General features: G+C 57.2%; 1 protein-coding gene across 3 annotated transcripts in view; it reads right to left on the reverse strand.

Moving 5' to 3' along the window:
- VAC14 (VAC14 component of PIKFYVE complex) overlaps nt 1-26,547 on the reverse strand; it is a 91,116-nt gene that overhangs the window by 34,011 nt on the left and 30,558 nt on the right. For all 3 annotated transcript variants that reach the window (XR_006741855.1, XM_036441058.2, XM_036441056.2), the window contains exons 13-14: nt 13,662-13,818; nt 2,211-2,343 (exon numbers count right to left, since the gene is read on the reverse strand). Coding sequence is in view for 2 of the 3 variants with exons in the window: in XM_036441058.2 (XP_036296951.1) it covers nt 2,211-2,343; nt 13,662-13,818 (290 nt within the window). In the remaining variant the exon portion in view is untranslated. The remainder of the gene's footprint in view (nt 1-2,210; nt 2,344-13,661; nt 13,819-26,547) is intronic.

Consider the following 26,547-nt stretch of genomic DNA (forward strand, 5'->3'; position numbering starts at 1 on the left):
AGGGCTCGTCAGAGGGCTGGCACCTCTGCAATCTGGAAAACCACACACAGCGAGCTGTCACTCATGTGGGGACAGGCTGGCATTTTCCTGGTGGGGGGTCTCTAACCTCCACTTCAATCCCCGACTGAGGTGCTGGAAAACCGTGGAAATCTCCCTCCCTTGGCCAATGAGGATAAGGATCTGTATAAGGATCCATTTCTGTCCCTCTTAACCTTGGTTCTCACTCAGGGTAATGTTGCTCTCAGGAGACACTGGAAATGTCTGAAGCCTTGTTTGTTTGTCCCAACTGGGTGGGCGTGGTGCTGCGGGCAGCTGGTGGGTGGAGACCAGGGATGCCACTCGTCATCCGACACTGCACAGTCCCCTCCACAAACAAGGACCGACCCCGACTGCCAACGGCGCGGTGACCCCCTCCCACCCCAAAGCCACCTGCTGGGAGGGCAGGGACTCTGTGGTCCTGCTATTTGTCCTTCCGGAGAGGCAGGCCTGTTCCTTCGCCTCAATCCTTGGCCTGTTCTCCAGGTTGCTCACCGCCAAGCTCAGCCCTCGAGCGAGCAAGGGCCTGGGGCTCTCTCCCCAAGACTCTTTTGGGGCCTCATCTCCCTCCAATTGCCTCCTGCCATCCCTGTTTCCTCTGCTTCTCCCTGCCCCCCGGGCCCTCTCCTCAGCCTCCTTCCTGGCTTCTCCCCAGCCGGAACAGGGAGCTCCTCAGGCTCAGCGCAGCCCCTGCCCCCAGCTCTCTGCCTCTCACAGCTGACTGTTCTCACTTCCGAAGAATGACAACCCCACAAGCAATGAGGTCAGAATGGTACCTCATACAGAATCAGTATTCAGTCAAATCAGTTGAATAAATGAATGAATGAGTGAATGAATGGATGCCTATGCCATCAACATCCAGATTTGCATCTTAGGCCTAGGCCCCTGTTTTGAGAGACAGGTACAGAAACCTCTTCAACCTTTTCTTTTGTTGCTCCCAAAGCAATTTACGTTCAAATACAGGCCCCTCCTCCCTCCCTGCTCCTCCCCCAGGGCCCCCATCCCAGGGACTGTCATCCCATCCACCTGCCATCACACCAGGGTCCTGCGTGTCACTCCTCCCTCCCTCTCCCCTCATTCCCTGCTGCAGTCGATCACCAAATCTTGTACTTTTGAATCCAGTTGCTTCTTAACCTTCCCCCAACAATTGCCACCATCTCTCACCTGGACAGCAGCCTCCCACATATCCATCCTGCCCCTGCCCCCATCCTCCCCTAACAGCACAGTCATCTTTTAAACCAGAAACCGGGTCACACCATTTCCCTGCTCAAGCCCTCTCAGTGGCTCCCCGTGACCTCTGGGTAAGGCCCCCAATCCCTAGGCCGGCCCACAAGGCTGAGCTCCACTGGCCCTTGCCTCTGGTTTACGGCAAAACGCACGCTCCATGCTTCTCCCTGCCTTGAAGGCTGTACAGGCCAGACGCTCCTTCAACTCCCAGTTCTCCCTTTGGCCTCCGAAGCCTCCCTGACGCCTGGAGCCACATTAGTCTATCTGGATGGCTTTCACACCCTCATCACCCCAGAGGTTCTGATTTCACTGATCCGGGGAGGGCCAGCCATCGGCTTCTGTTTTAAGCCTCCTGGATGACCTAACACAGCCAGAGCCGAGAGAACTGCCGCTCAGACTATTTGGAGAAGTCCTCCCCCTGGAAGATCTAGATTTTGTTGGTCTGAAGGTCACTTTTCTGCTAACCCTGCTCCTTAGAGCTGAGCAGGTGGCAAATGGCCAGACCTGGCCATGCTACAGTTCGAGAGGCGCTGAGCGGCAGGGGCTGGGGCCCAGGCACCATCCAGGTCTAGGCTCACGTGACTGGCTCCACCGCTGCCAGCAACCCTGGGCCCCGTGTTGGCAGTGGGGCACCTGGCACAGCCTGGTTCATGCCCATCTGGCTTACCTACTACCTCACTCCTCAAAGACTCCCACTAGGGCATTCAATGAGATAATATTCAACCTCAAAGGGAAACACTGTCTCAGAAGCGGAAAAAAACGAATTCATTTGTTTGAAAATGGTGACAGTGACCTGCCTCAAGTCAGTACCACCAGTGTGAAGCGGGGACCTTTTCGTTTCTTTGAAGAACAAACACAAAGGTCAGGAAAAGGAGACGAGTGACACGAAAGAGAAAGTGGCGGATGGGACACCGCACAGGGCCAGGAGGAGAGTAGGTGACGCTGACCTGATGATGAAGGCGCCTCGGACCTCCAGGAGCTTCCGTTCACTGCTGAACCTCTTGAGAAGGTTGATCATGAACTTGTAGAAGTAGGAGTTCATGGTGGGAGAGGAAGGAGAACATTCTAAGCCTTTGGTACCTGTAGAGGAAGGGATGGAGCTGGGGTTTACTCTGTGTCCACAGGACGATGGGCAGCCCACCCCCCAGGGTATAAACAGTTGTAAATGCCAAAAAGGTGGTGGTGGTGGTCTGTGTGGAACAACACGAGGGAAAATCTTCAATCAAGGGCCGCATCTGACAGCAATAAAACAAGAGCTACACAGGTATGTCCAAGCAACTCTGCTTACTACACACATACCCCCTGACCTGTTCTCCCCGCCCCCCAGTCAACCCAGCCACTTAGTGAACACTGCCCATCTGTAAGACCCTCTGCTAAGTGTTATGTAATTTAAAAAAATAAACTGCTACTCATTATCTCAATTAATAAAATATGGCCTTTATTTTGGCCAACTGACAAATGACAAGTCAAAGAGAAAAAAGGGGCAAGACAGGCCCACAATCTCCCATCCAAGTACTAACCAGGCCCGACCCTGCTTAGCTTCCGAGATCAGACGAGATCGGGCGCGTTCAGGGTGGTCTGGCCGTAGACCCACAATCTCAACGGTTAACAAAACTGACACACCTGGAGAGGCAAAGCCACACTCCTTTCCCAGCGTGACTGAGCAAAGAGGAACTGTGCCCACACCACTAGGTCAGAGACAGCACATGCTATGAAATGTGACCGATGTTTTACTCTGCACCCAATGTTTTTTTAAATATATTTTTATTGGCTTTAGAGAGAGAGAGAGGAAGGGAGAGGGAGAGATAAGAACATGGATGTGAGAGAGAAGCATCGACTGGCTGCCTCTTGCAGGTCCCCTTTTGGGCATCAAGCCTTCAACTCAGGCATGTGCTCCGACCAGGGACCAAACCTGCGACCCTTCGGTGCACAGGACAACACCCAACCAACTGAGCCACATGGGCCAGGGATGCACCCAATGTTTTGAAATCAGACATTCTTCCTCATCTTCAGGTAAAGAATCTCTTTTAGAGTCGTGCTCGGAAGACTTTCAAAGCCTGCAGTTGGCTTTAGGACCAACCAGAAGCACAATGGAGGTCTCCTTCTGATGTGTCCAAGCTGAGAACACACTGAGGGCCACCCCTCCCCATGTCACCCTACATCCAGCATCCAGCACCAAGGAAGGGAGAGGAGGGGACAAGGGCAGGGCTGACGGAATGCATGGGCGATCCCTTCATAGTGTATTCACACACCCCAATATACTCCTTGCGTTTCCCCTTTTTCCTTGCTAACACATACTGACTCCAACAAGCACTGCTGGAAAGAGGTGTTAGTGATGGTAGGAATCCCCACTCCGTCTGCCCAAGATATGAACAGGACATTACAAAGAGAACAGTTCAAATGAGATATAATTCACACACCATCAAGTCCTAACTTGCACAACAGTGGTGTGCAGAATATTCACTAAGATGGGCATCTGCCAGCACTAATTCCAGAACATTTTTGTCAGCCCCCAAAGAAACTCTGTACCCATTAGCTGCCATTCTCCATTTCCCCCTCATTTTTACATCTGAATAATATCCCACTGAATGGATAAAACATACTTCATCCATTCATTAGTTGGTTGTTTCTACTTTTGGGCTATTAAGAATGATGCTGCTGTCAATATGCATATATAAGGTTTTGTGTGAACATGTTTCCCTTTTTCTTGGTTACTAGTATATGCCCAGGAGAGGAATTTCTGGATTACATAGTCACTCCCTATGTGTAAACTTTTGAGGAACTGCTAGACTTTACTCACCATTTTACATTCCCATCAGCCATGCAGAGAGTTCAAATTTCTCCACATTCTCGCTAATACTTATCTATTTTTAAAAAATATATTTTATTGATTTTTTACAGAGAGGAAGGGAGATAGAGAGCTAGAAATGTCGATGAAAGAGAAACATCAACCAGCCGCCTCCTGCACACCCCCTACCGGGGATGTGCCCGCAACCAATGTACATGCCCTTGACCTGAACCTGGGACCTTTCAGCCTGCAGACCACGCTCTACCACTGAGCCAAACCCGTTTTGGCTATCTATTTTTGATTATAGCCCTCCTAGTGGATGGGAGGTGGTATCTCATTGTGGGTTTGATTTGCATTTCTCTAAGGATTAATGATGTTGACCATCTTTTCTTGTGCTTATTGACTATTTGTATATCTTCTTTGGAGAAATGTCTATTCAAACCTTGTGTGTCTACTTTTTTTTTTATCCTGAGATATATATTTTTTTTCTTAGAAAGTGCGGGGGGGGGGGGGGGGAAGGGGAAAGGGAGAGACAGAGAGAAAGAGAAAAAGGTGAGAGAGACACATTGATTGGTTATTTTCCACACGTGCCCTGACCGGGGGCCAGAGATTGAGCCTGCAGCTGATCTACGTGCCCTTTATCAGGAATCAAACCCAAGACCCTCCAATCTGAGGGCCTAATCACTGAGCAACTGGCCTATTTTAAAACTGAGTTACTTATCTTTTCATTGTTGTTGTAAGAGTTATCTGTATATCAGATACAAGTCTCTTATCAGATATATGATTTGCAAATGCTTTTTCCAATTCTGTGAGATGTCTTCTCACTTTCTTGATAATGTCCTTTCAAGCACAATTTTTGAGACTTTGATGAATTCTAACTTATCTATTTCTTTTTTTGGTTGTTTGTGCTTTTGGTATTGTATCTAAGAAACTGCTATCTAATCCGAGGTCAGAGAGATTTATGATTTGGTTTCTTGTAAAAAAAATTTTTTTTAAGGAGTCCAAGTTAATATCTTTTTGCATGTGGATGAATATCCAGTTGTCCCGTATTTAAAAAGTTTTTGTAGATGCTTTATTCATTTTTTGTATTTTAATTTTTTTCAGCTTTATCGGGATGAAATTGACATATAACACTGTGTAAGTTTACTGTGTGGCTGTTGATTTGATACACTTATATATTGCAAAATGCTTACAACCATAGCATTAGCTAGCACTCCCACCACTTCATATAATTATCATCCTTTTTTGTGGTGAGAACATTTAAGATCTACTCTTAGCAACTTTCAAGTATATAACACAGTATTATTAACTATAATCACCACACGACGTTAGGTACTCAGAACTGGTTCAGCTTCAGCTGGAGTCTGGCACTGAGGGAGGCCGCGGAGGGAGGCTGATGAGGATCTGGGCCTCTCTCTGGCCGTCACGACTTCCTCCCCAGACCAGGGCGAGGATGGCCACACACCAGCGTGAAATAGGCATGATGTAGGGACGACTGGGAATCGAGTTCCTGGGAGGCTCAGCCCAGAGCACCAGCAGGAACCACCCAGAGCGCTGGAAGCGAGCCCGCAGAGGGGCTCCCAGCGGTGACATCATCAGGTGCTATGGCCAGTCCAACCTTCTCCCTGTAGCTGTCTTTTTGCTGAGCTCAGACTTCCCTTACATCTTTCCCCTGGTGCTTCTGGGCAAGTGGTGGGAACTGGAAAGGCAGCCTGTGAATTACTGTGGAAGGATTTCTTATCAGGAGCCACACCTTCAAAGCACTGTCCTCTCCTCAGAACCACCTAGACAGCTCTGACGGCCCCGTGTAGGGCCGCGTGAGAAGCCTAGTTCAAGCGTGGGCCTCACTGGACTTGTTTGCAGTGTGTTGTTCTGGGCTCCTGCCCGGAACAGCCTGGCCCGGGAGATCCTGGGTGACTCTGGAATGGCAAACAGTCTCTGCACCCTGGCCCCGCGGGGCTGTTTGCAGAATCAAGTGTCACATTCTTACAGATCGTGTTACCCCAGGCCCAGCTGGAGCTGATCTCTGAGGAGGTGGCTGCAGGTACAGCTGTTGAGGCGGCCCAGCTGCCTCTCGGCCCCTCCTCACTCCCCACACTGAGGCTATGAATTGGGCTGCCCGTGGGGGCCTGGCTTGGAGGCTGGGCCACCCCTCGCTCAGTGGAGGTGGGTGTGGACAAGCTCACTGGGTGCTTGTTTGTGATGTCCCTGTCCCCTTCTTGCTTCTGTATGTGCACTCCCGTTCCACCCCATTTCTAGGCCTAGTGCCATGTAGGCTCCCAAGCATTCCAAAGGACAAAGGGACCAACAGACAAAAGCCATAAAGAAATCCTCCCCAACTGGGGCCACAGTCTCCATTCCCGGGGGCAGGGTGTCTTGGGCAGGCACTGGGGAGAGGCGATGGCTGTTCTGGCCTCAGAGGGGCAGTGGGAAGCACTGGGCATGGCATTGAAGTGCTCAGCTTGGGTGCCCATCACACCCGAGTTCAGGTCACTAACTGTCTGTGCAGCCATGGCCAAGTCTAAGCCTCAGTTTCCTCACCTGTAGAGTGGGGGCAACAAGAACCCCTATTAAATGAGACAAAACATGTAATGTGCTGGGCCTGGAGCCTGCCTCACGGTCCAATAAATAGGGGCAGCTATCAGCAAACATGCCAGAACCCAGATACTGAACATTGTTCTGCCCACTGAGCCTCAGAGCGAATGGCGGAGGGCTGGAGGAGAGTCCAGACTGTCTCTGAGAGGGGAGACTGCAGAACTGGGAGGTGGGGAGGCTTCAAGGAAGAGAGGGGCTCACCTGTAACCCTAACCAACCCACATTCAGGAAGGGAGACCGGCTACCTCGCGGCTGACAGGCTGACCACAGACGGCAGGAGAGAAAGCATGGGGCTGCTCTGGACACATTCCCAGGCCTCCTAGCCACAGCTCCCCAAGGGCCACACCGGCAACTCCCTAAGTCCAGGCTGCGCGATGGCCCTGGGGCTGCGGCCCTTAGTGGGAGGTGGGGGGCAGAGCCCTATCACTAAGCCAAGAAGCCAAGAAGCCGGCAGGGACTCGCCTTCTCACGGTGCAGTGGCTGCTGGGACAGCCTGTGGGGCTCGGCCTCCCACCACTTAAGACTACAAAGCGCAGGGCTGCCACCTTCCCGGAGAGTTGGCTGGCGGGACGCCAGAGTGTGGGGGAGCTTCGGGGGAGCTGTCTGGGCCTGGCCTGCTTGGGCCCCCAGCTTCGGGGTGGAGCCTCCTGCCCTTCAGGCTCCCACATGCCAGAGGGACTCCGGCCGGGGCCACTGCCCTCGGAGGCGAAGCCTTTACAGGAGCGAGCAGGAGCCCGTAAAGCTCAGCGAGATCCCATCCCAACTGCAGGCATGTGTGGGCAGGCGGTCCTCGGGGCGAGGGCGGGGTGGGGGACACTTTCTGGGTGGGCTGGTCAAGGCTGGGCCCGTCTCGGTGCTCACCGCGGGCGGGGTGTGGGCCTCATCGCCCAGCCTCGGCCTCCCGCCGGCCCACTGGCCACTTTTCCGCCCTCGCTGGCCCTCATGGCCTGGTGGCTGGAGGTGGAACTGAGAGCTTCTCAGGCAGGGCTGCAGCACAGGAGGAGGAGATGGGGGAGAAGAAACAGACCCCTCCCAGGCTCCCGCAGGGCGTGGCAGCCTCTCTCCACGAGCTCATGGCTGCCTGCCGCCGCCGTGGGAGCTTTCAGCGCCTCCCTCCACGGCCACTTCGCCCACTTCTGGCTCCTGCTCTCCACACTCTCTCCCCTGGGCTGAGGCTCTGCTGAGGACGAAGAGGCTTTTACTCAGGTGACCTGGACGGCGCGGTGTTCCAGGCCCAGAGAGGAGGAGCAGCCGTCTGGCTGGGGACGCAGGAAGAGGGGAGAGAGAGAACAACCTGCCCAGGGGGGGTCTTAGGAGTGAGGTGCCCGTTGGGGGGCTGAGGACCAGTCCCGCAGCCCAATGTCGCCCGCCTCGCCTTTCTGGTTGGGAGAAGCAGGCTCTGGCAGGAAGCGCACGTGACGGCCGCTGGCCCAGGGGCAGACAGATGCCGTCGGGAGCCCTCGGAACACAAAACCAGGCCGGTGGGGTGGGCGGCCAGGGAGCCGGCCCCGCAGATGTTGCTAAGTGAAACCTGATGTGGCGACATGAGAATCTGCAGAACGGCTCACAAACAACCTTCCCTGGGATGTTTTGGATTGAGTTTTGTGGCTATGACGTGAAGGAGCCTCACATGTCGGGATAAAAATAGCTCTGGCCTCAATACACAACGTGAGTTACAGTTCAACAAAACCAGATGGGAAAACATTGGCCGCCCAGCCCAGGCCCAGCGGGGTCCTGCTCCACTCCCACCCTCCTGTCTGTCTCCCCCCCCCACCCCCGCCCCTCCGGTGGGAGGGGGTCCCCCGCCCTGAGGATGCGGGGAAGGGCCAGGGGACCCGCTAACTGGCAGGCAGTCTCAGGAAGTGACACCTTCCCCAGGGTGGCGGTTCCTGTCTGTGAGCCTCACAGGGAGAAGGAGCTTAACGGTTCCTGGCGCAGGAAGTGCTCAGAGGAGGGGGCTGTGGGGTCGGGAGGCTGGTTTGGAATCAAGGGGGTCAAGCTGGGGAGGGGCTAGCTTCCCGGGAGAGAGGGAGGCCCAGGGCTCTTGTGAAACGGGGTCTCGGGGGCTGTGGAGCCTGCGCAATCTGGGGGCGAGCCCGGCTGAGGTCAGGGAGCCTTCTGCCCTGGGCAGCCGCCCAAATCCAGGAGGTTTCCAGCTGCCTGGTTCAGAGCGAGAGATAAGCTAATGGGCCCCAGCGGGTCCGAGAGGAACCAGAAGCAGATATGGCAGTGGAGAGGGCTGCTCCAGGGAGAGCTGCAGGGCCGTGGAGCGAGCAGCTGGGGCCACGGGCAGTGCTGGAGACGGGAAGGGGGAAGGGCCCTCAGACTGTCGGCAGCAATGGGCCTGGGTAGGAGAGGCCCGGGCTCTCCATCTGGTGGCCAGTAAAGGCCTGGGCAGTGGTGCTAGGTGAGCCTCAGGCCCAGCTCTGGTGCCATTGTAATGGCTCTGAAAGGCGGCACTGACGGGGTTCAGAGGTGAGCACCACAGACCAGCGGGATGAGCTGGCGCTTCTCCAACTGTGGGGAGCACACAAGGCCCCTGTGATCTTGACAAAATGTGATTCTGAGTCTAGGGTGGGCCCTAGTGCCTCCATTTCTGATGACCTTCCAGGCGACGCTGAGGCTGCAGAGCCTGCACCTTGAGAAACCAGGTCTCAGAGGTCATGGCCGGGAGGGAAACAGATGTGACCCCCCCAGCACCATGCACTCAGTGATGGGTGGGAGGCAGAACCTGGCCCCGGTTCTCCTGAAAGCCCCACAGAGGAGAGCACCTGAGCGCCATAACAAGGACCGAAGCAGAGGCAGCACTCACATGGTCTTGGCGCCTTCCACGCAAGAGCTCAGAGAGAGCCCCAAAGCACCCCTCGTCCAATTAACGGAGGAGGGAGGGGGGGGGGGCACCGAGGCAGGACACCTGCCCCAGGTCTCAGGGCAGGGGGGCACAGATGGACTGTGAACCCAGATCTTCCCAGCCCCGGCGCCTGAACACAGCGTGTGGGAAGAAGGCTCTTGGGGGCTGGGACCCCGTCTGGTGTGGCTGCAGGAGATGGAGGAAGAGGCGCAAGAGGTCACCTGAGGCCGGAGTGGTGTCTATGAAATCACTGCTAAGAGGGCCACCGCCAAGAACTGTCAGATTGGGGTCACGACCCCGTACCCATAGGAGACTGCCGGCCTGGCTGCCATTGCTCTGCTCCTCCCTCGGGCGGTGGAAGAGTCCAGCGCCGGGCAAGGCTGGGGCTCACGGGGGCTCCCGAGCGTGGGGGGGAGAGCGCGGGCTCCGGCGAGGCCCTGGGGCGGCACCCGCCGGGCGCAGTGGAGGCTGAGCCAGCTCACGGCGACGTGCTGAGCACGCGGGGAGCGCGCAGAGCAGCCTGGTCCTCACGGGCGCCCCACACTTCACAGTCACAGTTGTTAACTGGGAAAAGCGCCCAGGGATTGCTTTCTAGGTTTTCTCTAGAACTTCTTTCTGCTTTTGGCCACCCCAGCCTGGGCTTATAAGGAACCAAACAGAAGCAGAACATTCCATTTTTGTCCATGTTCTTAGAGCTGGGGTCATACTCCACCTTGGACCGGAGAGCCCTGATGTAAGCAGTTTTATTCCCACCGAGGATGGGCCCGTGGCCAGAGGGGAGGACGGGGGAAACTGGGCTTTAGGGGTAAACATCAGTCCTGAGGTGACCTCCGGCCCCGATTGCCACACTGCTGCTGTGCTTGGCAGGCGGCTCCCCTCCGCAGCTGGGATGTCCAAGCCCCGGGCCGGCCAGGCCTGTCTCTTAACAGGACAACGGCCCCAGAGCCGCCTGCTCCTGCCGCGCCTTCTGTGCAGGCTCAGGGTCAGGCCCTGGGTCGGTCTGAGGGGGGCTCAGCATCGTCCCCCCCTCGAGTAGAGATAAGCAGAGAAGGCCCAGGAGTTGCCAAGTCACAGGAGACCAGGGTTGTTTGTTCCATTTCACCAAATCAGTCACAGGGAGACAGGGAGATGTGTCCCTCCACTGGCTCCCTCCCGACTGCACCAGAGGCGGCCTCCTCCCTGCCGGGGCCTCTGCAAAGGTCAGGAATGAAGGGGGTGTGCGAGAAGCGACACCACGGCCTCAGCCCACACAGCTCTGCACGGGAGGGAGATGTTTACACTGGGACGGCGAGAGGAAAATCCCGTGTGGGCAGCTCTGCCTTGCGGCCCCGGGGACCGCTGCTGCACACTCAGGCCAACACAGCCCCATCCAGGCGTGCGATGGGCCCCGCTGAGTTTCTGGACCCAACACACAGGCAGGCCATTCGATTCCCTAGAAACATCACTGATTTCATCTTTGCTAGGTCCCCTGCCTCCTTGACTTTCCAGAAAGTTCCTTTATGGGGTGGGAGGATCTACCCTAAAGCGACGTGGCAATGCAGCCTGCGAGTTCTCAGAGCTGTGCCCTGGAGAGACAGAGGAAAGCAGAACCCAAACAGGAGGGTCTGGCCTTGTGGCCACTGCCCATGTGCACAGCCAGGTGGAAACAGAATGCCCCCCCCCCACCCCCCCGCCCCCTTGCTGCGTGCCTTAAAAGCAACTCGACAAAGAGCAGCCTGCGGAGCGCTTTCAGACCTAACAGCTGCCCTCAACAACGAGGGCCTGCCGCGTGCCCTCCCTCAGGCGGCTGCGCCCAGCTCTGGCTTCCCCTGCTCTTCTATTACCGCTGTGAACTTGACCTTTTAAAATCACGGACCCGCCAAAACCGGTTTGGCTCAGTGGCTAGAGCGTTGGCCTGTGGACTGAAAGGTCCCAGGTTCGATTCCGGTCAAGGGCACGTACCTTGGTTGCAGGTACATCCCCAGTGTGGGTGGGGGGTGGTGGTGGTGGTGGTGCAAGAGGCAGCTGGTCGATGTTTCTCTCTCATCGACGTTTCTAACTCTCTATCCCTCTCAATTCCTCTCTGTGTAAAATCAATAAAATATATTAAAAAAAAAATAAAATAAAATCATGGACCCATTTGAAAAATCTCGTGCCAGCTGCGGACGCACGTGCACAGGTGGCCGGTCCCCACTCCTTGAAGTGCACGAGTCTCAGGCTGAGAGCGTGTGGCCCTCGGTGCTGGGACTCCACGCAGCAGGAAGCACTGTTGGCTGCAGCACTTCCTTGGTGTTCTTCCCCGGATGGAACGCCCTCCCGTCCGGCTCACGTGGTTTGTCTATGCATCCGGGTGAGCCCCTGGCTGATGTGAGCGGTCCTACAGCCTTGCTGAGGCTACTGCCTGAGACGCATCAGTGGCCCACCCATGTTGGTGGGGACAGGAGCTGGGGTGAGTGCTTTGCCGTCCAAGTACCCCCCAGCCCTTGCTCCCACAGGGCCTCTCCTGGGGTTCCCTGAGTCAGGCCCCAGGGCTGCAGAGTGACCTGGGCCCCTCACAGCTGTTTTTCTGGCCCATCCCTCCACCAGCAAGTAAGCACTTCAGTCACAATGAGCTGGGCCAGCAGACCCTGGGTGCACACTGGCCTGCAGGACTCCGGCGGCACTTCTCTGTGCCAGGGAGGGAGATAAAAGCCACCCTGAGGAGGGAGCACAGTTGTGGGAGGTCAAGGTGTCCTCCCTGCCCGGGGCCGCGCTGCCTCAGCTTTCCGCTTCTCCCACCAGGGAGAGCGCTGCTCCCACAGGGGGATGAGGCTGGCCGGGGCCCCGCGGCGCTTCCTCCTGGTAGTCAGGTGCCACTGCCGGCCTGTCCCCACCCTCCAGGCCCGCCCTCTCCAAGGAGGAGTCTGTGGTCCTCCCCTCTCATGAGGCTCTACCCCCACTCAACCTGTCCTGCCAGCGGTCCTGGGACTTCAGGCTGAGCAAGTGCTGACATGAAGACAAAGGATGAAGAGCGGAGTCCTGGGCTGTGGGACAGAGGGTGGGAAACACAGCAGGGGTCCTAAGTCAGGATGTGGGTGCCTCCATCACTATGGCCTCTGACTGCCCAGAGGAAACCAGCTCATTGGCAAGGAAACCCCTGCATCCTGGGGAAACGAGAAGGAAGCTGGCCTACCGCTAGCCCCTCACTCCTTCCTTACTTTACAGGAACAGCTGGGACTTGGGACCAGCTAGCTGCAGGCAGAGCGTGCGCAGCGGTGGCAGCCGAGAGCCTGGGGTCCTATGGGACACCCTGCTGCAAGGACAGGGTGGGGCTTGATGCTAAGTGTCACCGGGAGACCCTTTCATGCGCGGTCTCCGTGACGACCTCACAGCCCGGCGCAGGCAGGCCTGCAGGTGCTCCAGGTGGTGGGGCTGCAGGAGGGGTGCTGCTGCCGATGGGCCCCAAATGTATCTGACACTTGGCTTCTGCACCAGAGCAGGGCTGACTAGGACCTGGTGTCTGGTGTCAAGAGCCGCTCAGGGGGCAAAGACCCCAGGCAAACACTTCACGACCCGCTGGGCGCTTTCCCATGGACTCGCACCCCTGGAGGGAACTGGTGTCTGCCTGGGAGGGGGGTGCTGGGAGGAGCTCTGGCCTGGGAGAAGGGCCACCTGATGTCTGGAAGGAGCTCCAAGGGGGAGCACCAGGAACGCCACGCCACCTTCATGGCCAAGCACTCCCGGAAACACGCTGTTTGAATTACACTGTCTCTTGCCTGGGCTGCCTGCCACGTTGAGAGCTATTTTTAGCCTCCCGGTGAGGAAGGAAATGGCTGCCTAGTCTCCCACCTGTGAGCTCCGACTCCAGAGCTCCTTGATTCCTGACCAGGGAGATGCCTCCCCAGGGAGAAGCCATTGGCTGACTCAGATGGTTTCTCATTAAGCCGGTGGCTCACAGGACGAAAGGTGCAGGGAGGTGAGGAGCAGGGACTAAGCGTCTCTTACGGGGGCTGCAGTGTGAGCCAGGAGGCGGCAGCATGACCAAGGCCCACCTGCCTCCTGGACAATGGCCGTCCCTGACCCTCACACGCTGGCACAACTCCCAGGCTCGAGAGGGACAGCCCCGAGGACGGCCCAGCCCAGGATGAGACCGAGCGCCGGTGTTCCCAGGGTCCCCGAGGCTGGATGCACCAGGGGAATACTTACTGGGAGTGCTCAGCAGGCCGGCCCTGCCAGGGGTGGGCACCTGAGGCTCGGAGTGGCTGGTCCGGAGGTCAGGGCCATCGAGGGGGCCTGGGTCCTCTGTCTGGCCTGCAGGGGAGGAAGCGATTTCTGCCAGCACCTCCAGATCCTTCAGGATAACCTGGGGAGAAAAGCAGAGGATGAGGGACAAGGACCTCCACAGGCAGCAGTGGCTGGAGACAGAGCCTCCTCCAGGAGGCAGGGAGGGGTCTGCAGAGCGCGACAGGCCCGAGAGAGTGGCCAAGACTATGGCTATGACGGGGCCCAAAACGTTCTACAAAGGATCGAACTGAAGAGAACACAGGCAGTGGACGGGAGCGACTGCAGGAAGGAAGCTCGATCTGAGGCCTGGAAGCCGGCTTTTGGTGTTAATCTTCCCTCCCGTGTGCTGTGCTAGGTGCTGGGGCTGTAGGTGAGTCAGACCTGCCCCACCCAGTGCCCGCAGGCAGCCTGTACCCCTGCCCTTCTGCACATTTGGAAGTCTGACCGTTGGGCCTGCAGAGAACACATCCATGAGAAGTGTGGCCGCTAAGCAGTCCAGATGGAAGGCAGGAGCAAGCGCTGCCTGCCTGGTGCCCAGGCCCAGAGCCCAGGTAGGATTTGGTCCAGAAGCAGCAAGGCCCAGGCCTGTGCTGCCATCGAGGGAGGCCCCCAGAGGGCTTTCTGCTCCAGCAGGGGCAGGAAGGACACAGAGGGTGAGATGTGGGAACAGACAGCAGAGCAGTGAGGGCCCCACCTCGCAGGATGTGCACTCGGATGCTCGACTATCCAAGCACGTCGCCGTGTAAACGTCAGGGAGGCGGAAGGAGACCAGGGAGTCCAGGTGGGGGAGTGACTTGTCCAAATCACACAGCGAGGCAAGAAGCGGGCCAACTGTGCCTCCAAGAGTGAAACCTGGTTACTCCCAACAGGGCTGAGAACACGTCCACACACAGGCTTCCAAAGGAGCGCTCACGGAGCAGCGCACATCACAGCCAGGAAGCGGAAACAACCCCAACGTCCACTGCCTGATACCCCGATATCCACGCCAGGGAATGCTATCTGGCGATATTAAGGAATGAAGTTCTGATACACCCCCAACACAGACGAACCTCAAAAAACTTTGCTGAGTGAGAGAAGCCAGATGTGCAAGTCACATCCTGCACGATGATTCCATTTATGCGAAATGTCCAGAAAGGGGGGAATCCACAGAGACAGAAAGGAGATTAGAGGTTGCCAGAGGCAGGAGGAGGGAGACACGGGGAGTGACTGCTAATGAGATCCTTTCTGGGATGATGAACATGTTCTAGAATTAGCAGTGATGGTTGCACAACCTCGTTGGCAACGTATACTCATGCAGTAGACAATGCTGGGTTGCACACTTTAAAAGGGTGATTTTATGGTATGTGGATTCTACCTCAAAAAACACCCCAAGTCAAAATCCCGAAGAGACACCCCGATTCCCAATCCAGTGGTACTTGTTGAGTAATCTGCTCTTGCTGAGCCCATGGCCTGAGGGGGAACCCTCAATGACCCCCATGATCTCACACCAAGTTCAGACTCACAGGAGGGCCAAGGGGGACAAGGGGCAACCTCTGTGTCTTTACATCTCCTGGCACCTGCCAGCCCCACTGCACCCCTCCTGCCACCCACTCCTCAGAGCCACAGGCCCCGCCTCCCAGGGCAGCAGAGCAGGGGCACAGGGGCACTCAGCCTCCAGGCAGCAAACCCCAGGCCGTCAAATGCAGCAAGTGAGTGAGTCCTGGCGTAGGGACGGTGCACACATGAGGACTGCAGACCTCACTCCCCCCCAAGGGATCTGCATTGCGTGTCTCTGCACCACCTCCTCCGGTTCCACTGGGGAGTGCAGCCAGCAACGCTGCATATTTCACACTGCGAATTTTCTTATTTTAGGAAGTTTAACACCAAATGGCAAATGAATGCAAATTACACTTCAATTGTACAATTAAAGCCGGAAATATTACCTACAGGTTCCTGCAGCAATCCCAGCCACTCCCTTTTGCTTACATATTAAAAAATTTATCTCTGGTCCTCAGACAGCCCAGCTTGGGGTCACACCACGTGTGGTGGTGTGTCTCACACAAACACACACACACACACACACACACACACACACACACTGCTCTTTCAGACCCCCAGCCTCCTACAGGCAAGGAGGGGAAGGAGCTGTCAAAATGGAGGGCAAGGAATGCCTTGAGGAGGGGAGCTGGGGTGCCACTCTGGGGCTGAACGGTGGCTCTCTGACAGCCAGGATCACTGGCCCTCCCCCAGCTGACCAGCAAACCCCACTCAGCCCAGGCTGAACTTGATGCTTCAGATCCACACCTCTGAGCCAAGGCCAAGGCTCTGCCTCAGCAGCCAGGAGGCCCCTAGGGAGGGAAGGCCTTGGGAGGTGATGCCAATAGGGGCCCTGGGACCGGGCAACAGAGGGACAACCCTCCAGCCGGACGTGGCTTTGAGTCTGTGTGTCCAGATTTGGTGCTCCACCCCCTGCGGACCCCACAGGAAGCTCTGGGTCAAGGACAGGGTGACCTCAGCAGCCATGCTTACGAGGCACCTGCTTAAGACCTGGGCGAGAGGCCCTGGGCTACAGACTGCTGCTTGGCCTCTGAAACCAGGCTGGCCCTCCCTCCCAAGCAGTGGCTGGGCCCATGCCGGCCTGGCCTGTAATCCTGGCTCCGAGAACGGGAAAGGCTCAAGCGGGAGGAAGCCACGCCAATTAGTATGCGCTACACAGCTTTTTGCAAAATGAATATAAAACACTTGTGCTTTCTTTTTGTGTGAGAGAAAGAAGTGGGGGGGGGGGGGAAGGAAGGGAGAGGGAGGTTACAAGAAAGCAATATTCTGCAGGAACAGGAGTGCCTGCCATTACCATGGCAACAGGCGGGGGGGGGGGGGCTGGGGGCTGGGGAAGGCACATCAGCTGGTCCCTCATCCTGGAGTGGAGTGAAAGGGTCAGTGGCAACTGGGTGTGCAAAACATCTGACAAAGCAACTCTGAGGGGAAGGCCGCAGAGGAGGTGGTGCGGGGTTCATACCCGCCAGGGCTTGGGGAGCCAACATGAGGAGCCAGGGCATTCCCGAGAAAGCCCTTCCTTGTAGGAGGTGACCTGACGCCAGCAAAGGGCACCTTTCGGTGAGAGAGAGGTCATCCGGATGGGGCCAGGGCAGGCTGCCACCTGCTGTGCCCAGCACGCCAGGGACAGTCTCTCTGGGATGGTGGCTGTTTCTTTTCCTTCTCTTAATGGTCCGCCCAGGCACTCCCTGTCCCAGCACCTCATCCACAGACCAGCCCTGGAAAACCACTCCTGGTAGGAGGTCCCTTCTCTGCCCCCTCGGTGCTGCCTGCTCCTGCACCATGCAGGAACGGCTGGAGACCCAGAGCTGTGCACAGCCAGGCCCTTAGGCCTGGAGGCCCATCCTCGCCTCCCACGCGGTCTCCTGACCATGACGTCCCTGGTGGAGGCATCGGCAGGTGCTGGATAAGTACCTGCTGACCCACAGGAGATGGAAGATGCTCTGCCTCAGGGATGCTCGGAGAGGCCGCCCACTTCACGCTACTCACTATCTCTAAGAAACTTTGGTCCAAAGTGTGGCTTGTGCTCCGGATGTCCCCTGGCTCAGCCTCCCAGCCGTGAGGAGCGAAGGAAATCCCCAAGCTGGGCCCTCTCCACTCCCGGCCAGGAGGATCCTGCAACAGTGCTTCCAAGGGACACGCTAGGTGCTGGCCGGAGAGTGAACTCAGGCTGAATTGATGCTTCTTCCCAGAGCAGTGGGCGCGGAGCCTGAGATCTGGGTCAGGCCGGGCCGCTCCTGAATCTTGGAAGCGGAGCAAAGAGTAAGGGCAGAGGCACGGAAGCTGTGGGGCCTCCAACTCCTTCCTCTCTCTCTCTTCTTTTTCATTTTTAATAAACTGAAATCCTTCCCTAGTAGTTCTGTGCCATATATGCAAAAATATGCAAAAGGCCCGCACCTAAATCTTACTGCTAAGTTCTACCAACAGCAGATAACAGTGTGGGTTCTGGCAGCTTATAACACCCCTCCCACCAGCTCCCTTTCCCCCCCACCCCTAGGGTCTCCTTCCTGCTGATGCCAATCACTGCCCCCAGGGCTATGGTTCTCCCCAGGAGCCAGGCAGGGATGGGGAAGGGCCTGCTGTGCCCGGGGCAGCACTGCAGCAGCGCAGGCACTGCTACGGCTCGGTTACCAGGCGATGAGCCGAGGGGCCAGCTGTTTCCAGGGCACCGGTCCATGGCAACCAGGAGAACAGCAAAGCTCCCTGGTGTCCTGCCTGCCTCCAGGTCTCTGCTTAACCCCGTGCACTTGCTACACTGAGCCCCGGCCGGCCAAGAGGCAGGCTCTTCTCCGGCCCAGCTTCTTGTCTGCTCGGCATGGCCAGGTCCCAGCAGGAGGGCACAGGGGAGCGGGCAGGCCAAGTGGGATCAGCTCCCCCCCCCCCCCCCCCCCCAGTTGTTCACTTTCTCATAAATGTCTCTGAGTGCCTGCTAGGTGCTGGACACAGCCCGTCCCCAGAGTGAGATGAGGGCTAAGAGAATGCACAGGAGACTTCCGACACACGCGCAGGAGGAGTTGGGGGGGTGTGCGCGTGACAAACGTGGTTTCATGGAGCATCACTTCTCTGAGCCCGGTTTCCTCTTGGGTAAAGCGGGGAACACGACAGAGATGAGCCAGGACCACGCACGCTCAGTGAAGCCCAGCACGGGGCTGGTGTGGAGGAAGTGAGCTCGGGGGGGCGGCTCTTCCTGTGAGCAGCGGGGGGACGACCTCATCGCAGCCTCTCTGGGCTCTGTGAAATGCCAGCAGGACGCCGTCAGGGAAATTCAGCTGACTCAGCTGAGGCCATCTCCAGAGGGGAAAAACTGACTACATCTTGGGAGGAATTTTGGTTTCTGAAGATGCCACGAACACAGATTAGAGCACAGGGTGAAAACGGGGTCCCGGCCTGGCTGCTCTGAGGCCTGTGGAGGGAGGGCATCAGGGCTGAGAGCAGGGGCAGGGCACGCAGGGCCCCAGCGGGATCCTAACGCTGGTCCCTCCCGGCGGTTCCCCACCGGAGATGTGCGTGAGAACCACGGAGGGCGGGGGCGGGGGAGCACTGTGGGAAGGGCCAGCGCCCAGGCAGCAGGCCCACCTGAGGGAGGTCAGGAGGTCTGGGCTGAGGCCCGAGCAGCTGCATTTTCAAAAGCTCCAGGGATTCTGCTGGCAGCCCTGGTTGGGTGGCTCTGCTGTGGGGCTTCTGCTCAGCTCCCCTTCGTGGACTCGCTCTTGTGCTGATGGGGAAGAACTCAGTCCCCACTCTGTGGTCAGGAGACGGGGGGGCCAGGCAGCAGGCTCCCCCAGCACAACCCACTTCAGCCAGTTGCTGTGCTGGCTCTGGGTCCTTACTTGCACATCACTGGAAGGGATCCAGACAGAATAAACATAAAACACACCCGGCACACAGACCTGCCATCCTGGAGTGAACGCTGCCAGAGGGTGGCCGAGGTGGGGCACCGAAGAAGCAAAGTGCAGCAAAGTACAGACACCCGGAGCAGAGTCCCTCTGGCCAGGGGCAGTTACCCTGCTGGGCTTAGTCCTCCTAGGACCCCTAGTGGTGAGTGCCAGTGCCTCTCTGCTGGTGGTGGGGGCCTGGTGTCTCTGGGGCCTGTGACTGGGGTCCCATCCTCTTCCTTGCCACATGTCGGCCACAGGGAGAGCTGAGGGACAAGACTCCGTGTCTCTGGCGGGGCCGCGGGGGGTGCAGCAGGAACAGGTCCAGGCCTCTCTTGCTCGGGAAGATCCTGTGGGGCCCAGCTTGTTCCCCACCTTGGGGGGCGGGTGGGGGGTGCCGCTGGCAAGAGGGACCAAGTTCTGGGTGCTGACATCCACCCCTCGGCTCTCTGGGCTGGCATCTGACCCAGTCATGCCATCTGACGGGAAAGAAATCTTCGGAGCTGGGGGGTTGTTCTGGTTTGTTCTGGAAGAGTGGATGGAATGGAAATGGGAGCGGAATAAACACCGAGGCGAGGATACGAGGAGGGGAAAACAAGCCCCATTCTTCCGGAAGACTGTCCACCTTTGAGCAGCCGCATTAGTATTCCGGGGAGCGGGGTCAGGACCACACAGAGCTGGAGCTGGATGGGGCTGACACAATCCAGTCCAACCGAATTTCAGGGAAGAAAACCGAGGTGAGGAGATGCTGTGGACTTGCTGGTCCCACAGAGCAGGGCAGTGTGCTCGCCGCTTCCCACACCCTCTCTGCGTCCCAGCCACGGGCCCCCTCCTGGATGGGACGGGTGGGAGCGGGGGGCCCTGGGTCAGCACACAGCCCAGGGCAGCCTCTGGACAGGTCCCAGCCAACAGCTCAGAGAGAAGGTGCGACCGGAAGGTCGCTCTGTCAAGGACGAGACGCTGGCTGGCACGGTGGGAGGCGCGGCCCGGATAAAGCGGCGCCCCCACCCGCCGGGCCGTGGCACTGCGGTGAGGGCACACCCCGTGTGTGTGTGGGGGGGCTTTAGATGTTCTGGAATCAGACAGACGCGACTGCCAATTCTGGCTCCTGCCGGTGTGACCTTGGCAAGTTCCCTCCTCACGCCTGCGTTTCCTTTTATGTCACACTGGGGGAAATTAAACCCACTCCAGGCCGCCGCAGGCTCATTAAGACACTGGATGCAATGCCCCGAACAGCACAGCCACCGCATAAACTTGGGTTTTCGCCCTCTCCTCGTCCCAGGCCCCTCCCGCGGACACGTGGGGTCCGACACACAGCGCCCACCATGGTTTCCGAACGGGGCCAGGGCGGGGGTGTTGGGTGGGCTGTCATGGGCTCTCAAAGGCGCCCTCCAGCGAAGGGGGCTCTAATGAAGTGGAGCCCCCGTTTCTGGGCAGACATGAGGGATGGCCGGTTTCCAACAGCAGCCCTCCCTCTGGGACAGGAGAGCGCAGCCCAGTCACCTTGGAACCCGAGTCAGGAGAGGAGCGTGCGGGGACTCGGAGCCTTCCCAGCCCCTCCTCGCAGCGCGCGCTCAGGTCTGGGGCCTCCTCCCATGGGAGCCCACGCCGAGTCCCTGCTGTCTCACTCAATCCCTTTAGCAAGGATGAGCCCCTGGGCCCAGATGACCACACACCAGACCAAAATGACAGTGTTCTTTGGAGAAGGAAAGTCAAGGGACATGATGGGACGACAGGGCTCTGCTCCTAGACAGGAAGCCAAAGGCAGTGCCCTGGTCTGCCCCGGGGGCTGGGCGCAGGCTGCCAGTCAGGGTGGCAGAGTGAGCATGGTGTCACAGCACAGCGCCAGCCACCCTGCTGGCCTCTAACACGAGTCTCCACCTGTTTCTCTCTCAGGCCCTGGTGAGCTCTCCTGTGAGAGGTTTGAGAAGCCCTTCAGTTCTGCCCACTTCTCCCGGGACCTGGACCATGAGAACAGATGAAGCCTTTTCCTGCTCCCCCAAACCGCCCCTCAAATCCACCCCTGCCTGTTCCCTGCAGCCCCCCCTGCAGGTGAGGGGTCGAGCGCCCTGAGCACAGTGGGTAATGGGCTGAGTTTTACACCAAAGAGCAGAGCTGATGGCCCCTCTTCTCTCAGGATTCAGCCAGGGCTGGAGCAGTGCTGTCCTGCCTTCTGGTCAGGGCACTTGTGAGATGTACCATGGGACTGAGGCCTGCCTTGGACACATCGCTCCTTCTGGGGTGTACATAGTGCTTTTGTGAGGTGCCTCAAATCACTCCTTAGTCCTCCCCCAACCCAGCCTCCTAAGTCATGGCTGTCCCCAAGCCTCCTAAGTCATGGCTGCAGCCCAGCCTTGCTCTCCTGCAGTTAGCAGGCTGCTGAGCTGGAAACTCTAGCACTGCCACAAATAATGCCCTCACAATCCTACTCTCCAAATTTCCAGGGTCCCCCCCCCCCCCCCCCGCTTCTACACCAGTCACATAAGCTATCAACTCCCATCAGCAATTCTCCTTATGGTTGCTCTGAACCTAGGGAAAGAAAGGGTGCTTCTTCTAGGCTGGAAACATCTGCTGTAAGTGTTAAGGGCACCCCAGTTCTGAGGTGCTGAGCAAAGTCTGGGGAGGTGTGCCCTCTGGATCTCAATGGAATCGGCAGGTTTTGCTTCTGAGCAAGGGTGTGGCAGCAAGAGGCCCTGATGCGGTGCTCCGCCAATGACGTCATCCCTCCTCCTTGCCCCAGGCGAGCGGTGCTGGGAGCCTTCCCTCCTGCGATGCTGCCAACACAACCTGCTGACAGCGGGGGCCTTGGTCCTGCCCAGGCAGCTCCGCCACAGGGGGCGGGGGGCGGGGGGTGGAGGGGGCTGGCGGAGAAGGTGGAAAAGGGGAGAAGGGCACCAGTTCTGCTGCCCCCTGTTTTGCCTTTGCTTTTTCTAAGATTTGGAGATGGATGATGAGCCCCCAAACACCCTGCCTACCCTGGCCATCTGCCCGGGGCCTGTGTGGTCCTGAAGACAAAGAGCAGCTTCTGTCCCGGCTTTTGCTGCTGAAGCCAAGGCAGGAAGGCTCTGGGGCAACGCACAGCCCATCTTCCTGAGTTCAGTGTCCCTGCCCTTGGGCCCTACACCAGAGGGGCTAACATTTGCTGCTTGTTTGCACGTGCTGGGCCTGCGTCGAGCATTTTACATTCATGATCTCACCTGGGAGGGTGGTTCCACTATTACTCTTGGTTTTCGAGTGAGGAAACTGGGCTTGGAGAGGGTAGGCCACCTGCTCAAGGCCAACCAACATGTGGCAGAACCCGGGACAGGACTCCGGGACTTCTAGACCCCACAGCCCTGCTCTTCACCACCAGGCTGCACTGTCGCTGCAGAGAAAACATTACCAGAAAGGGATGCCACTCAAAATCACAACAAAACCCGAAACACCAATAGTTAACTTCATAATGAGTCAGACCTACAAAAAAGACCCTGAAACCTTACTAGACAACTCACGTAAACGGGATGAGTCCTGCTCTGGGTGGGAAGAGGTCATCACAGTAAAAAGCCCATTCCCCAACGTCTCCCTAAAGAACGTGCAATGACAGGCTGTTCCCATGTGGGCAGGAGCTTTCACTATCCCTTTATTTGCTTATTTTTTGTTAATTCCCACCTGAGGATATTTTTCCATTAATTTTTTTTTTTTTTAGAGAGAGTGGAAGAGAGGGAGAGACAGAGAGGAGAGAAACATTGATGTGAGACACATCCATTAGTTGCTGCCCACATGAGCTATGACCTTGGTTGGGGATGGGCATGCCTGCCACCGAGATGTGTGCCCTTGATTGGAATGGAACCCAGGACCCTTCAGTCCACAGGCCAATGCTCTATCCACTGAGCCAAAGCAGCTAGGGCTCACCATCCCTTTAAACAAGGGCCTATGAGGCAAGAGTAGACATCATCATTCCCATCTATCAGATCAAGGAGGCTGGACTCCCTGCCCAAGGTCCCTGGGAAGAAGGGGCGGGAGCTAGGATTCAAGCTCAGGCCTGGAGGCCAACTGTCCGGACGCTATGTTCAGTCAGAGGCAACCAGCCTCCCTCCAGGTCTCTCCTAAGACTGATATTAAAAAAGAAAGAAAGAAAAAAAAATGCTACATGTGTTTGTTTGAAATAGTCTTTATTTCTTAGAGCAGTTTTAGGTATACAGCAATACTGAACGGGAGGCACCGAGATTTCTCACATCCACCTGCCCCTGCGTAGTCTCTCCCGTTATCACTGTCCACCATCCCCCACCACATTGGATGTAATTGATTAACCTACACTGATGCCATCATTATCCCCCCAAAGCCACAGTTTACATTAGGACTCCTGGTGTACCTAGTGTGGGTTTGGACAAATGTACAATGATAAGAACCCACCGTCACACCTTGAGGGTTTTAAATGCGGGTGGAGATAGCTGTGCTTGGGAGTGGGGTGGGGTGAGGGGTGACCTGAGACCCCTCCCGGGCCAGCCACACCGTCAGAACATGGAGAGGACCCGTGGGGCTTCCGGGTAGAGCTCACTCAGGCAGCTCAGGCTCGGGAGGCAGCCAACAACTGCATCTTCCCGGCAGGAGCAGAGGGGCCCCGCTCCCCACCAGCATCCGGCAGGAAGCTCTGAGCATGTGCCCTGCGTCCCACGCTGTTGAATCAGGGCACACTGTCACGTGAAAACGAGTAAGTGGATCTCTGGCTAATGACAGGATTTCTGTTCTGGTGCTAAGAATATCAATTAACTCCTTCAAATTCTTCCTGATAAAAGGGAATTTCAGACAAAGTCTGCAAGGAGCAGGCGGTACTGAGCAAACAGCCACTTATCCTGAACAACGGGAAAACAGAGACAACTGAGGAGTCAGAAGGCTGTGTACTACTGAGCTGGCACCGGGACAGAACGGAGGACCAGTAGCAGACAAGACATACCCGCGGGGCCAGGTGCCGGCGGGACTACGGAACCTGGTGGAGGGCTGAGCTAGGTCTGCACCCGCCCCTCCCTGAGCCCAGCTCTTGCATCATTAACACCTGCGTACACTCGTCTCCTGAGGCCAGCGGCTCTCACCAAGGGCGAGAAGCACGTGCGTTAATCACAATCATACTGGGAGAGGAAAACATCTGCAATGAGATGATGAATCTAATGTCTCCAATATACAAAGAGCTTCTAGAAATCAATAAGAAAAGTGGACAAAGGGTCTGGGAGCTAATGGGAGACCTTTCTCAGAATACACACCCCTTATCACCCCAAGCAGAATTCTTCTCAAGAACTTGTAGAACAAGAGAAAGTGGCCAGAAATGAGGAGGATGATACAATTAGATACGAGCCCCCCCCATCTCCCCAGCTGGTTCTGAAGGGGTAGCCAGGCCGCATGGGGTGAAACACAGGCATGGTAGTTATGTGACTGAAGGAATAGGCTTTGGAGTCCAACAGACCTGGTTCTGAGGGTACTCCACCACGTCCCAGCTGTGTGCAAGCTACTTAACCTCCCAAGGCCTTTGCTTTCTGAACTGCAAAAAGGACTCTCCCAGAGAATTGCTGAGGCCTCGCTCAATACTCCGAGTGAAGAGTATAGCAGCCCCTGGCAGAGTAATGGCTTCAGACAGGAAGCTGCTATTCAGAATCATACAAGCTGTGGGAAGAGCTGTGCCTTGAGGCCCCAGCTGGACAAAGGACCTTGCAGGGACTGTTGGATCCGTTAGACTCCAGGAGCCTTTAATAGGAAGGTCCCCCCACCCTCTACTCCTACCCCCACCCCAACCCCCGTTTGGCTGTAGTTTCATTCGACTGAATGGCCTTCAGGGTCTTGAACCCCAGGGAGTTGAGTTGAAATCAGGGCTGTTCTAGATACCGCAGGAGAAGGGGACACTGTCTTGTTCATGGCTGGCTGGCCATTGCCAAGTACCCAGGAAGCCCTCAAAGTCGCCAGAGACTGGACAGGGGGCGCTTAGGAATGTGATTTTGGTAAAGAAGCAGGATGTGGCACCACTGTTTACCGAGGTCCCAACCATTCCCTAGAGGAAAAGCAGGGACTCTTTCCTCCCCATCCCACCCCATCCCACCCCCGCAACTGTCCCCAAGAGCAGGTGCCATCCCAGCCGCGCCCAAGGCCCACGAGATGTGCCCCAGAGCTCTGACAACATTCGGAGCTTCAGCAAATGGAGTTTCCACAGCGGAGGCCTGAACAGAGCTGCTTAATGGACTGCATCTCCTCCCATCCCTAAAGGCTCAGCACACAAAACCAACTGCAAGCAGAGGCTGGATGGGATTAACCAGCTCCATTTAAAAGACTGAGGACTCAGCTGCTTCCAGTGAGATCCCAGGGAAGGAGCCAATCAGCCAAGTTCTTCTCTTCCTTTTTGTATTGAAATGAGGGCTGTGACTGTGCAGTGAGTCACTCTCAATCCAGGCAGAACGGGGCCAAGTCCACCTGGGCTCGCACTGCAGTGGTGGTGGGGAAAGGGAGAGAGGGTGTGTGGTTGCGCACGTGTGTGGCTGCTTGAATGTGTGTGTGTATGTGGTGGGCATGCAGGAGGGGTCAAGGGCAGATTCCTAGACCATCCGTTTCGGATTTTTCTGGAAACACCGATTACTTTAGAGCAGCGGTCGCCAACTTTTCGGACCTCACGGATCACCAGTGGTCCACGGACCACTGGTTGGCGACCGCTGCCTTAGAGGACTTAGGGGCAGACATCTGCTTGTCTGCATCTCCTTTCAGCTCAGGTGAAGGCTGAGGACAGTTGCCGTGGCACCGCGCCCCACCCAGCCTGGTACCAGCCCAGGGAGGACCGAGGTGGCTTACTCCATAAGAAGCTGTGAGCCATGTCCCTCTCTCCCCCACCTTCCAGCCCTTGTCCACTCCCACGTTCCCAGTGGGCTCTGTGGGAGTCTGTAGTCAGGACCCACAGCCTCGTGGAGGACCACAGCTCTGCCTGGAGCCCACGGCTGCCCAGGGCCTGGAAGAAGGAAGGAGCGGTGCGAAGGCCCAGCAGCCAGCATCTGCCCTGCAGCCTGGAGCTGGCATGGGTGGCGGCGGGATGCCACCCTGGCAAGTGACAATGCTCAGCTGCAAATCCTGCCCTGAAAAAGGACTCACCTACCCTAGCTCCCCGGAACAGAGCGCTGCCGAGAACGGTGTGGGGAAAGGTGTGCGGCTGGAGGAGCCCCCAGATGGCAGAAGGACCCAGAGCCCAGCTCCCCGCATCGGCCAGCTCCCCACTCGGGATCCAGGATCCGGGCCAGACTCTGGGCCTTTGCACCAGAAGCCCTTGGTGACCCCAACAAAGCAAAGCAGAGGGTTCCAACTTCAAACCTGAGGTCAAAATGGAGCCCAGTTGCAATGAACAGCACGACCAGCCCTCACAGTGCTCAGCGTGCACACAGCCTGGCACGGAGGCA

This window comes from Pipistrellus kuhlii, unplaced genomic scaffold, assembly GCF_014108245.1.
Source record: "Pipistrellus kuhlii isolate mPipKuh1 unplaced genomic scaffold, mPipKuh1.p scaffold_m20_p_17, whole genome shotgun sequence".
Classification (NCBI taxonomy): Eukaryota; Metazoa; Chordata; class Mammalia; order Chiroptera; family Vespertilionidae; genus Pipistrellus; species Pipistrellus kuhlii.